General features: G+C 38.8%; 1 protein-coding gene across 2 annotated transcripts in view; it reads left to right on the forward strand.

The window, feature by feature from the left end:
- The window catches only part of DNAH11 (dynein axonemal heavy chain 11), a 356,336-nt gene that overhangs the window by 26,269 nt on the left and 315,914 nt on the right, over positions 1–14,153 (forward strand). For both annotated transcript variants that reach the window (XM_042967928.1, XM_042967929.1), the window contains 2 exons: positions 5,095–5,325; positions 6,943–7,110. In XM_042967928.1, the coding sequence (XP_042823862.1) occupies positions 5,095–5,325; positions 6,943–7,110 (399 nt within the window). The remainder of the gene's footprint in view (positions 1–5,094; positions 5,326–6,942; positions 7,111–14,153) is intronic.

Raw genomic sequence — 14,153 nt, forward strand, 5'->3', positions numbered from 1 at the left:
ATGGATAAACCCCAGAGCTGGTTATTCACTGTAGTAGGAAGTTTGTAATAAGTCCTGGTTACCTTTAAGCCTGTAGACCTATTTTTCCTGGTTCCTAGTATCTGTCAATAGCCAGTTTGCCAAGCTCCCAAGGAAATAACGTAGCTTCCCTTGTTGCTTAGTTACTGTTTCTGGCTTCTCTCCAAGTGTTCCAATGGCCTGATTTCCTTCATTTTCCAAGTGGACTTTGTAGTAAATGTGCCCCAACATGTTAGGAATCAAAAATCAGTAATGAGCCAGCTTTCATACCTGGGTTCCCTAAAGAGCTAAGCTCTCCCCCACTCTTGCCCAGTCATTTGTTGTCTAATTTATATATATATATAAATATATATATAATAATTATTATTTTATTATATATAATATATATATATTATATATATATTATTATAATATATATATATATAATTTTTTTTTCACAAGCACAGTGTAGTGCCTATTACTTGCCAGGAACTCTTGTAAGTCTTTACAAAAACTACAAATGTAATCTCTTACCAGCAATATGACATAGATATTATTAGTAGGTCCATTTGATAAAAACCTAAAGTACAGAGAAGATAAAGAGCTTTTCCAAGGTCACCCAGCTTGTAAATGGCAGTTTCTTACACATTAAACTAGGTTCTGTATTTTATTCTTTTAGAGGGAGAGCATGTGCACTCAAGTGGGGTAGGGGCAGAAGAAGGAGACTCAAGCAGGCTCCACTCAGAGTCTGGAGCCCAGTGCAGCCCTCCATCCCATGACCTTGGGATCATGACCTGAGCCAAATTCAAGAGTCTGATGCTTAACCAGCTGAGCCACCTAGGCACCCCGAGGCTCCATATTTTAAAATAATAACTTTGATTTTTAATTACAGTGTAATAAGTGGTATACTAATCATAATTGTAGGGTATTCTCATTGCATGAGATTTATAACAATGGAAATAGTCCCGCAGATCTATCACCCTAAAATTAGCAGTTTTTATATCTAGTTCTCCCAAAATGTGTACATATTTATGCATTTTATCATATCGTTTTTATTTTTTTTACCATCTCCTTGAAAAATCATTTTATTGTTGGATATTTAGGTTGCTTCCAGCCTCCTCTTTTAAAAGCAACATGCATAAAACAACTTGGCATGGGAATCCTTTTTCCTTAACTTGGATAATTGGTTTAATATAAATTTCTGAGGTTGATCAAAGGGTACAGTCTTTTCATGACTCCCGAACAATTTTTAATCTTAATTTTTATTTTTTTAAAAAAATGCATATTTTAGAAAGAGCACTACTGGGGGAGAAGGGCAGAGGGAGAGAGAGTATCTTAAGTAAGCTCCACACTCAGCACAGAGCCTGATGTGGTGCTCGATCCCATGACTTTGGGATTATGACCTGAGCTGAAATCAAGAGTCGGCTGCTTGGGGTTTCTGGGTGACTCAGTTAAGTGTCCGACTTCGGCTCAGATCATGATCTCATTTTGTAGGTTCAAGCCCCACGTCGGGCTCTGTGCTTACAGTGCAGAGCCTGGAGCCTGCTTCGAGTTCTGTGTCTCCCTCTCTCTCTCTGCCCCTCAATTGCTTGCACTCTCTCTCAAAAATAAAACATCAAAAAAATTTTTTTAAAAAGTCAGCCGCTCAACTGACTGAGCCACATGGGTGACCCTACAAATTCTTTTTCTTAAAACGTGTGTTTATTGCATTACTATTATCACTGTGTAAAAAGTTTTTCTGTAATTCACCAGCTTTGAACATTACCATTTTTAAAAAATTGGGGGTGATTCTTTGGTTAGGTAGTGGTAGCATGTTTCTTAACTTGTTCCTTGCTTGATTCATACATTTTTACACATTTTGTGTTTTTTATAATTTGATGACATAGCTTTCATATACTTTGTGTCCCATGAATCTGTTGACCTTAAAGTGTTTATGAAACATTTGAACCCTTGCTGTGTTATACATCATAGGTCGTTACCTGGCATCCTATCATCTGTATTTGGCTAATAAATCAGTGCAGTATTCATATTTTTTATGATATTTAAAAAATTTTTTTAAATACTTCTTAAGTTGAGAAGGTCTCATTTAAATTTCAGTGTCCCAGCCTCCCCTGAAAAGTCAGAGATCTCCCAACACTGGCTCTGCCATCCCCATTGGTACAGTCCAGTGCCAGAGCTTCAGGTGCTTCTTTGGAAAGGTCATGTGCTGTGTAGGTGACCGTCGTCTCCACCATTTGCTGTTGTTCCTGGTCTCATTCATTCATTTTCATTATATGCCTGATCCTTCTAGGCATTCCTGTTTCTGGCCACCTCAGCTGATAGCATACTGGAGTTTTGGTAATGGGTCTTTTTTTTTTTTTTTTTAAATAAATGCTTTGTTCTTTTCTTTGGTAACCTGAGTCTACTCCCTGTTTGTTGTACCTAATTCCCACTCTAGGCCCACCCTCTGTCTATTCCATTGTTGGGCAACCCTGATGTGGATATTGTTATTAAATATCCCAGGTGAAGAAAAGTCTAAGTCTGAGATGTGATCTTCTAGAAGTGATGTCAGGGTTGAGCAAAAGTATGAGTCCATAAAAGCACATAAGCAACAGCTGGTGGAACTCCTGGGTGACTCAGTCTGTTAAGGGACAGACTCTTGATTGCCACTCAAGTTACGATCTCACTGTTAGGAGATCTAGCCCCATGTCAGGCTCCATGCTGACAGCACAGAACCTGCTTGATATTCTCTCTCCCTCTCTCCTTTCCTTCTTGCCTCTCCCTCCTTCCCTCCCATTCTCTCTTTTAAAATAAATAAACGTGTAAAAAAAAAAAAAAGCAACAGCTGGAAGACAGGTGTCAAACTAACATATCATTGATAAATGGGTTAATTAATAATTGACTAATTGGCTTATTGATAAATTGGTTAGTAGTATGTTACTTTATAAGACTTCTGAAGTGGGACCAGAAATCGGTAGATTTACCAAAAATCGGTAGATTTTTTTGTTGATTTGTGCTGATACTGTTGAGTATGAGAGAGTAGAGTGCTCCTGGTTGGATATGCTATAGAGAGCTGCTGTAGGAAACATAATAATTTGGAGGCTGAGCTAAAAGAGATTTTGAGGTTCACCTAATTCATCTCTCTCCTTTTGCGGATAAGGAAACCGAGCTACTCTGAGATGATTTAGCTAATACCACAAAAGCAGTTAGTGGCCCCTATCACTGATTACAGCCAGGTTTCCCATCCCTTATTGATGGTTTTTCCCTCAAATATCTCGCTTCCCATTGAAAGGTATAGACTGGATTTGCTGACCTATGATGCGTAGTATGATTAGTACTATTTAGTACTATACCCTTGTCTTTGGAAGGTTAACTGCTGTGATTGTCTCATTTGTGTGAGGGTCAGTCAGGAAGGGCAAGAAATGAACTTAAGGATGGCCTGCCTGGAAGTTAGGTTAGACCTAAGTAATTAAGTCACTGGGGACTTCTGAACCAGAGAAGGCAATTGATTCATCTCCATTGATTTTTTTTTTTTTTTTTTTAGCTTCCTAAAAGGATAACAGCGTACATTTATTATGAAGAATATATGTAGATAAAGGTCTGTGGAATCCCTAGCCCATAGCAAAATGTGAACTACTTTATAACATACATTGCTAAGGGCTTACTAGTAGTTTTCTTCTCTGTTCTCTGTACAGTGTTAGCATCATATGTGCAAAGGTTAATTTTCCATGCAGTCTGAGTGGGAAATAAGAGCACAGATTGGGACTCTACAGCTCATAATGAAAGGATTTTACTGTTAGGGGTTTTGGAAATGACATGGTTTTCTTACAAATTTATGACACAGTCTACATTACATGTAAAACGGTGGCTACTAATGGGAGAAGGAGACTAATAGGTTTACCTTTAGGAAAAAATCCTTCTATCTCGTAGCTTGAACTCAATGGCTTTCATTACATGCTCCATTGAGACATGTAACAACTTTCTAAGCAAACTCAAAATTCAAGGCACAAAATTTAACCCTATAATTTATATGAGGTTAACAGACATCAGGAAAAAATAGAACATAAGAGAACCTTTAGAATTTATAGTTTCTTAGCAAATATGGAAAGGAAAGGACAGGAAATCACCTACCTACATGACTGTCCTAGGAGACTTTGGCCAGTGCTACATCAATCTGTTACATAGAGTCGTCTTTTTTTTTTTTTTTTTAAGTAGGTTCCATTCCTAACATGGGGCTTGAACTCATGACTGTGAGATCAAGAGTCAGATGTTGGCCTGACTGAGCCAGCTAGGTGCCTCTACTTGAGTGTGTCTTTAAAAAACTCTTCTCCTTTTTCCGTTTCCTTTATTTAAAACTAGCTTATATATTTCCACTAGATTTTATGTCCTCTAATGTGCTTAAGTTCCCAGAAGAGCTTGCTCACCTAAAAGAATTGCCAGTGATATACTCACTTATAACAGATCTATCTCACCTTCACAAATGGCCCAGTGCTGCCAGGCAAGGTGACTATATATTTAAAGTCCATGATCTCAGAGATTTTTCCTTTCGGCTCATGTATTTCTTTTTATAAAGGAATAATTACTCAGAATATTTGTGGCAAGAATATCCATGCAAATTCTGACTATACAGTTGTCCTATCTATAAAGCTTAGCAAAAACTTAGTCATTGCTAGGAAGTATAAATTCAGAAATTGGAGAGTCTCAGTCTTCTGTACATTGTCCTAATATATACACATATGTCATTGAAACCCAAGCATCTGAATTTTTAGAACTTTTTTTCTCACAACATTGCTGGCCCAATTGTAGACATTTATCATTTAAAAATGATGGGGAATTTTTTTTTTAATGATTAATTGAAACCGGTGTTTTCACTAAGAAATAAAGCATATTTTAAAAAATAATCTTTTTAAAGCAACTTTATTATATTTTTTTGAGAGTGTGTGCTCACGTGCAGGGGAGGGGGGGTAGAGGGAACATTTTAAGCAGGCTCCATGCGCCATGCATGGCTCCATCCCACGACCCTCGGATCATGGCCTGAGCTGAAATCAAGAGCCAGACACTCAACCGACTGAGCCACGCAGGTACTCCTAATCATATTTGTTTTCCATTAAATCCTAGGCAATAATTTACCTTTCACCTGAAGACCTTTTGAAAGGAGAAGTCGAAGACTCTTTGGAAAAAGTGCAGGTGGCCATTAACATCTTCAAGACTTTCAAAAAGTCTTTTTTCAACTATAGAAAGGAACTGGCAAGCTATTTTATGGGAAATGAGCCAAAACCATGGGATTTCCAGTCTCAACTGGTGTTTTGTAGGTTTGACAACTTTCTGGACCGTCTCATGAAAATAGAGGTATTCATTTCTTGACCTGCAATTTATTCATACTGTAGGTGGGTTAAAAAATATCTTGTAGTTTTTTCTATTATTCAGGAGACTGTTTATTCTATTTGGATGGGAGAGTGGAAGATCTTCTTTCTCAGTTATTCTTAGGAATTGCTCACAAGGTCAGTGTTAAGATCGTTATATAAGCTTTACATTAGTTTCTTTTTTTTCAAATTCTTTTTTGATTGTTTTAGTATACTGAGTATAAGTGAAACTGCTATGTATCAGTGACCTTTCACTTATAACTTAGCAAGCTCTTGGAAGACAGCTGTAAATCATGAATCTGTAAACTAAATCCTTTTTTTCCTTTCTGTGTTTAATGTTTGACATTGGGATTCTACACCTGGAAAATCCATTTGATAATCTAGAACACCACATTCTCTTTTATTATATATATACATAGACTATAAAAATATTAAAGCCACTTATAAAAAAATAACATGGAAATATGTGCTGTGTATACATGTGTTTCAGATATCTAAAGAACAAACAATGAATACACACATGGACACACATATTTGGATGGAGCCAACTGGCTGTTTTTTTAATTTTTTAATTTTTTTATGTTTATTTTTGAGAGACAGCATGAGTGGGGGAGGGGCAGAGAAAGAGGGGACATAGGATCTGAAGCAGGTTCCAGGCTCTGAGCTGTCACCATAGAACCCAACGTGAGGCTTGAACCCAAGAACCGTGAGATCATGACCTGAACTGAAGTCAGATGCTTACCCGGTTGAGCCACCCAGGCACCCTAAGGCTAGGGTTTTTTTTTTTTTTTTAAACACAGTGGAACTGTGGCAGTGCCTTAAATTCTTTGTAAAGGTCTTTAGAGTAAGTCTGGACTTTCTTATTAATATAAAATTTGTTGTATTTCATTCAAATTTAGATCTTAATGTTTTGAAAATCCTCATCACTTAATCAGCTTGAATGCTTCTGCAAGTCTGACTGCTAAATGCCTAACTGCAGGCAACTTGTCACCCTTCCTTAACGGTCCTATACCCCCTTTCATTAAGGGAGGTGATTCATTGCCAAGTGTAGGCAGCCAAAAAGAGTTTTAGATATTACCTGGGGATCTGACTTACAATCAGAAGGGCACAAAATTAGGGAATCATACATTTAGCTTTGGCAAAGTAGGTGTTGCAGGCAAATACCTGCAGTTGTTAGAAAATTCTTACAAAATGTGAAAATGGGAGTATGATTTTAAAAATAGGCAGTCATGAGGGGCGCCTAGGTGGCTCGGTTGAGCGTCCGACTTCGGCTCAGGTCATGATCTCACGGTCTGTGGGTTTGAGCCCCCGTGTCAGGCTCTGTGCTGACAGCTCAGAGCCTGGAGCCTGTTTAGGATGCTGTTTCCCTCTGTCTCTACCCCTCCCCTGCTCTCTCTCTCTCTCTCAAAAATAAACATTAAAAATTTTTTTTAAAAATAGGCAGTAACTTTCTTCAATTAATAATTTATATTTTCTGTCACATAAGTGTCAATTAACTCGCCAATTTTGAATGTTTGAGAGCGTTTTTTCTTTGCAACTTTCAAACGTTCTTGTCCTGCTCATCATGGTGGGAAGATCTTTATTGTACCATGTTTTTTCAAAGGATATATTTGTCACCATATTGGAATTTGAGAAGCTGGAAAGACTTGAATTTGGTGGTACCAAAGGAGCGATTTTAAATGGACAAATCCACGAGATGACAGAAGAATTCATGGAACTCTGTGAAGTTTTTAAACAGAGCACTTACGACCCATCTGATTACAGTAATATGGTAATGCTGTATCTTTGGATTTTCATTTCATAGAACCCTGTAATTTGAAAGCTAGAAAGGATGAAAGGTCACATTGGTAATAGGTATCGTCTGGTACCATCTCTCTAGGATGAAAGAGGGTAAAACACTTGCCCCAAGTCTCTTACCTCCTTAATGGTAGATCAGGGACTGGAACTTGGGCCTTTGCATGTAGAAGTTAGAACATTTAGAACTGTTTCTAATGTTACAGTGGAGTCACTGTGGATGTGTTTCTTGCTTTTGTGTACTAAAAAGGAACTTTCCACGTTAGCTCATTTTCTGTATGACTATCTGATGTCTCTGTAACTTGTGTGTTTTATTTTAGCCTTTTCCTGAATCAGTGGGTAATTTTTTGGTCTATTTGAACATTTATTTTCAGTTCATTGACTACATAGGTGATTAACATATATATCATCTCTTGTTTTTTTTATTGTTATTCTTCAGTACTATTTATAGTTGCAGAATTTCAGTCTTAAGGAAATAAGGGGAAACTTAGCAGACTTCAGCTGCTTCTATTTTCTGCCACTCCTAGCATGTTGGTAGCCAGGGAGTTACTGTGAGCATCCCTGCAGCTCTAGGATAAAAATAACCTAATTTCAGTTGTTGGCCAGCAACAGAGAAGTCCGGGTACCAAAAAAAGCAAACAAAAAAAACCCCAAAACAAAGCAAAGCAACAACAAAAAACCCCAACTGTTACCTTTGTTGTTTTATACAGAATGTGAATTTATTCACTAATGTGTTTATATTTGGTCAAATAATCGATTCTTTGAAATGTCCAAGCACAGTATGTCAGCCTCGTTAAGGACAAGATCAACAAACCTTCTGAACTGTAGTCAGCTTTTGATGAAGCAGAAGTAATGGTGAGAGGCCATAGCAATTGTGCATCCTGCTGTTTTGTGGAGAAGCAGGAGGAACCCGCAGCTGTGGTGACTCATGGCCTGAGACTTTTCAGAGTCTCGTAAGATGTCTATCTCTTGGCGGGCATTCAGTAATCTGGATGGAATAGAACTCTCAGCAGGGCCTTGGCCTAGTTCTCCTGAGCATCTTGGCAGAGAAGTGTGAGACCCAGCGTGTACGGGATCCTCAGGCGCACTGCCTAGCGAAGCCTGGATTTCCTCACGATGAGAAAACCCAGCAAGGTTTCAGAGTGCTGGGGTTGGAGGACGAGCCTAGGTTTAGCTGATGTCATTGCCTTGGCGATGCCATAGGTCCTGACTTTACCCTTCTGTCTTCACAAAGTCTTGCATAGTCACAAACATGGAGGAATAGAAAACTCTTTTGCTATTGACACATCTATTTGCTTCGCGTTTGTGTTTTGGTGTTCAGTATTTTGAGGCCCCATTTGTTTCTCAAGTAACATGGGGAAGGCTTACTTCTGCCTTCCATGTCTGAGCTGGAGACCTCAGTCACCTGCCCTCAGAGTCTCCTTCATCATCCTGTCTGGTTATCTTGCCTTAGACTAAGAAGCTCCTTGACTTTGGTCATTCCTTAAAATAGTCATAACTATAAGTTGATTTATTGCTGTGCTTATGTTGAAGAAGAGCTTTGCTTTTTTTGAATGTATCCTGGTTCAGGGTTGCCTCAGAATATTGCAGTGATGATGTATTTTTTGCTTAATGAGGTTTTCATTTGGTGCTTTTTTAGCTGAATTTAACGTATTGATTTTTATGATGAATTCAGTTGGTAATTTTTACGACACATTTTCTCAAATTGCTTCCAACCTAGTATATTCACACAGATGTGTCCACATGCCCACCCAGGTGCCCTTCTTCTCCCACTGCATACACTTCACCTGTTCCCTGGTTCCCAGTGAATACGCACTAGTGCTAACGTGACAGGCGAGTGTATCGTGAGTCTGGTGTGGTACTGGTTTAAGCATGTTTCAGTAAACTAAAGAAATAGTTGCTGGTAATTTGCTTTGGGATGTGCTAGTGTTTATTTCTTTTAATCAATCTCAAGCCTATAATCAGGCTTTGAGCCGTCCCTGGTGTGGCCGAAGAGGTGTGCCACTGTGGTTGATTTACAGAACATGGGGATTTTCTCAGTTGTATCCATGAAAACGTTCTTGGGTTTCTCAACTATTTTTGAATAGAAAGGGTCACTAGGTATTTTCTTTGGCTTCTTCCTATGGAATTTTGAGATTGATACGATTGTGGGGAAAGACTTGCATTATTTATTTTTTAATTAAAATGTATTTAACATATAACATGGTACAGATTTAAGGTGCACAACATGGGAATTTCATACATTTATATATTGTAATGTGATTGTCATGGTGATGATAATTAGCACCTCTGCCACATTACATAATTATCCTTTCTTTTTAGTGGTTGGATTCATTGTGTTCTAGTCTGTCAGGAAGTTTGATATTAATGAATAGAGACACAACAATATTGTATTAAGATAACAGACTTTCTAAGAGATTTGCTTTATTAATTGTTTGTATTTAACAGCTAGTCAGGTGACTTGAGGCTCGGCAGCTTTGCATGGCAGACATTTTGAGGTGTTACTTGATTAAATAAAATTCCCCAGATAACTAAGCAAGGGTGATGGCTATTCGTGAGAGTAATCTCTTGGTTCCACTAAGTCTCTGTTCATCAGAGTCCGTTAATATTTACTGAGCAATTGCGGGGTGCCAGGAATTGTGCCAAATCTTCACATATTCCTGCTTAATAATCCTGAGAGTGACACCCAGGCAGATGAGATCAAGTAAATTATCTGAGATTGTGCTGTCCCCAGGGAGGGGAACAGGTTCTAGTTCTGAACTCTGAACCTCATGCCCAGCAATCTCTCTCTGTGGTGCCGCTCCCGACTCTTGAATATTTATCTCCCTTGTTGTCTCTTCATTGAAATAAAGGGAATAAGTTCATCATTGCAGGATCCTCTCTGAAAACCCGTGCTCTGAGGTGGAGTGATCCAGGGTGCTGTGTCTGTTTACTTTTTCTGCCTAGTTCTTACTGGGAAGGTTGCTTCAGGTACCTAGACTGTCGTCATACCAGAATCCAAAATACATGTTAAAAGTTGCTATTTAGGAGCTCCTGGGTGGCTCAGTCACTTAAGTGTCTGACTCTTGATTTCGGCTCAGGTCATGATCTCATGGTTTGTGAGATGGAGCCCGTGTTGCACTCTGTGCTGACAGCACAGAGTCTGCTTTGGATTCTCTTCCTCCCTCCCTCCCTCTCTGCCCTTCCCCTGCTCGCTCGCACTCTCTCTCTCTCTCTCTCAGAATAAATAAACTTAAGAAAAAAACAAAAGTCACTATTTAATCTTTGTCCTCTTCTAGTCTACCGAATGATTAAGTTTTGTATTAATATATAGGGCATTTTTAATTTTAATGCTATACATTTTATATTAGCCATCTGCAGGATTTTCATATCTCTTACCTGCTTGTTTTTCAAAATAAAACATATTATTTAAAAACATGACTCTTTTATCCTTCTGGAAATGTAGCATGTGCAAAAATGTAGTCCCCTTCTTCTCACCCTGCTGTCTTTTTCCTAAGCCTTCCAGTTTTTCTCCCCAAAGCCATTTACCATTATGAGTTTCTTGTATAATGTTCCAAAGGTACCTGGTTCATGCACTAGCCTATACATGTATATATTCTTTTGTATTCTGTTTTTGCACAGATCGCATTCTCTACATATCACTTACACCTTGCTTTTGTCACTTAATATATTTTGGCGGTCTTTATCACTACAAAAGTATTGGCTACTTTTTAGACAATTTGGTATTATTCCATTGAATTGATGTACTTTTCATTTTTAAATGGTAAAGTAACAGATACCACTCTTTAAAAATTCATTTAGGAACTTCTGCTTCTGGGAAGATGGAATAGATATATGTTTCCCTGTTCCTTTTAGTAAGTAGGACTAAAACACTGGTCACTATATATAAAACAAAAGACTCTGAAGGGTGAAAAGAGGTGGATTGGTTAGGGGCTTTTCTTGTTACCTGAAATGACCCAGGCATGGAATTGGATACACCCGCAACATGGAAACACCAATGGGCACAGACATAAAAAGCCCTAGTAAAAGCCTGATCTCTCTTAAGAAAGGGACAGCATAGTAAGACAAAACTTGCAGGCCATAATCTCTCTAGTTCAGTCAACCAGCACAGAAGAAACTGTGTCTCGCTCCCATCCATGTCAGCAGAGATTGGGGAGCCTAGACTTAAAACCAGTCTCTAACAGGTACCTCAGCCCCCCCGACCCTACTGGGATGGTGTCAGAGATTGGCCAATTAGAGAGATGTGATTTAATTCTGGCTGGTCAGTAATGAGCTCACTCTTTGTGGAGTCAATGGTGACCCCAAGGGAATCCTGGACCTCTTTCCTCATCCAGTAGTATTCTTATCCCACTGGGGTAGTTCAGATGAAGCCTGCTGTGGAGAGTCGGGACTTTGACCATGGCCGACCGGTAACGAAGTCACCTATGCTGTGGCTTCTGTGGAGACCACAGGTGGAACTTGAGTGCCTAGCCATAGAAAAGAGCTCCCCACACTCAGGTGTTCATGGATGCCAAATGAGAACCTGGACGTTGATCTCTACCTGACAATAATGAGGCTGGAGCAGTATCAGGGAAAGTCAGCAAACACAGGATTTAACATCCAGAGTCTCATAATGTGAAAATGTCCAGAGTTGATTGAAAATATTATACCAACAGCCAAGAAGACCTCATCTGAATGAAAAAGACAACTAATACATTGCAGCATTGAGATGACAGAAATGTTAGAGTTACCTCACAGATTTTAAAGAGCCATGCTAAAAATGCTTCAAATAATAAGGAACATACTTGAAACAAATAAAAAATGGGAATTTTAGACCTGAACGACAGAATAAAATACAAAGCACAATGATTGGGGTCAATGGCAGAATGGAGGGGTGAAGCATTCACCAACTAGAAGATAGAGCCATAGAGACAACATAGCAATAAAACGAACAGAGCCTTAGGGAGCAGATCTAGCATTTGTGTCATTGGATTTGGAGAAAAAGAAGAGAAAGACCATGAGGCTTAAGGTGTTAAAGAAATAATGGCTGAAAACTTCCTTAATTTGGCAAGAGATTTAAACCTACAGATTCAAGAGGAAATAAAGCAGAAAGATAAATCCAAGGGTAAACTCAGAGAATTCTATGCCAAGACATGTAATTAAACTTTTGAAAACTGAAGATAAAAATTCACTAAAGCAGCATGAAACAACTTGGTATGGGGAAAAATGATGTGAATGAAAGAGGATTTCTAATCAGAAATCATGGAGGCCAGAAGGAAATGGTCAAACATTTTCAAGCACTGGAAGAAAAAAACTGTTAATTCAGAATTCCCTACCCAGTGAAAAATAACCTTCAGGAATGAAGGGGAGATCAAAATCTCTGATGAACAACAACTAAGAGAATTTGGTACCAGTAGACTGACTCTAAAAGAATAGCTAAAGGAAGTTCTTGTTACAGAGAGGAAATGTTGAAAGAGGGAAACTTGGGACCCCAGGAAGAATATGGTAAGGAAAAATATGTGTAAATACAATGGGCTTTCCTCCTCTCCTTGAGTTTTCTAAATTATTTTTGACAGTGAAAGCAAAAATTACAACACTGTGTTTTTAACTATGTGTACTAAAAATATTTAAGACCATCATGTTTTAAACGGATGAGTATAAAGGGATCAAAATGGAGGTAAGGTTTTTTCTTTTTTTGCCTCTTTAAAAATTGTGGTAGGGGCGCCAGGTGGCTCACTTGGTTAAGTGTCTGACTGAGGCTCCGGCCATGATCTTGTGGCTCGTGTGTTCGAGCCCCACGTCAGTCTCTGTGTTGAAAGCTCAGAGCCTGGAGCCTGCTTTGGATTCTCTCTCTCTCTCTCTCTCTCTCTCTCTCTCTCTCTCTCTCTCCCCCTTCCTCTCTCTCTCTCTCTCTCTCTCTCTCTCTCTCTCTCTCTCTCTCCCTTCCCCTCTCTCTCTCTCTCTCTCTCTCTCCCCCTCTCTCTCTCTCTCTCCCCCTCCCCTGCTCATTCTCTTTCTCAAAAATAAACATTAAAAAAAAATTTAAAAATAATTAAAAATTGTGGTAAAATGTGTTCTACGTTACAATTTTTGTGTCCATTACAAAAAAAAATGTTTTAGAGAGCACTGGTGCAGGGAGGGGCAGAGAGAGAGGCAGATAGAGAATCCAAAGCAGGCTGTGTGCTGACAGTATCGAGCCCTACGCGGGGCTTGAACCCTCAAACCAGGGGATGATGAACTGAGCTGAAGTCAGACTATGAACCAACTGAGCCATCCAGGTGTCCCTTTTGTGTCCATTTTTAACTGTACAATTAAATGGCATTGAGTATATTGACAGTGTTGTACAATCATCACTGCTATCCACTTGCAGAACTTTTTTTTTAAGTTTGTTTTGAGAGACAGTGTGCACAAGAGTGGGAGAGGGGCAGCCAAAGAGAATCCCATGGGGCTCTATCTCAGGAACCGTGATATGAGGACCTGAGCTGAGATCAAGAGAAGGACGCTTAACTGACTGAGCCACCCAGACACCCTGCAGAACTTTTTTAAATCTCAAACAAAAACTCTGCACCTATTAAGTGATAACTCTCTTCTGCCCCTTCCTCTCAGTTTCTGGTAACCTCTCATCTGCTTTTTCTCTGTATGAATTTATTTTAGGTATCTCAATAAATTTAGGTATCTCAATAAATGTTGGTGGAATGATAAAATGTCTTATGTGTCACAATTTGATTTTTTAAGGCTAAATAATATATGTAAATGCTGAAATTTATTCACTTGTTGATAGATACTTGGGTTGTTTCTAACTTGTGGCTCTTGTGAATAATGGTGCTGTAAACAATGGTATACAAGTATCTGAGTCCTTTCAATTCTTTGGGGTATAACTATGATTTGAAATGCTTTGTCGTGTGGTGGTAATTTATTTATTTATCATTATTTTAAAAAAATATTAATGTTTGAGAGAGAACATTAAAAAATTAATGCTTTTGAGAGAGAGAGAGACACAGTGCGAGCAGGGGAGGGGCAGAGAGAGAGGGAGACATGGAA

The sequence above is a fragment of the Panthera tigris genome, chromosome A2 (assembly GCF_018350195.1).
Source record: "Panthera tigris isolate Pti1 chromosome A2, P.tigris_Pti1_mat1.1, whole genome shotgun sequence".
NCBI lineage: Eukaryota > Metazoa > Chordata > Mammalia > Carnivora > Felidae > Panthera > Panthera tigris.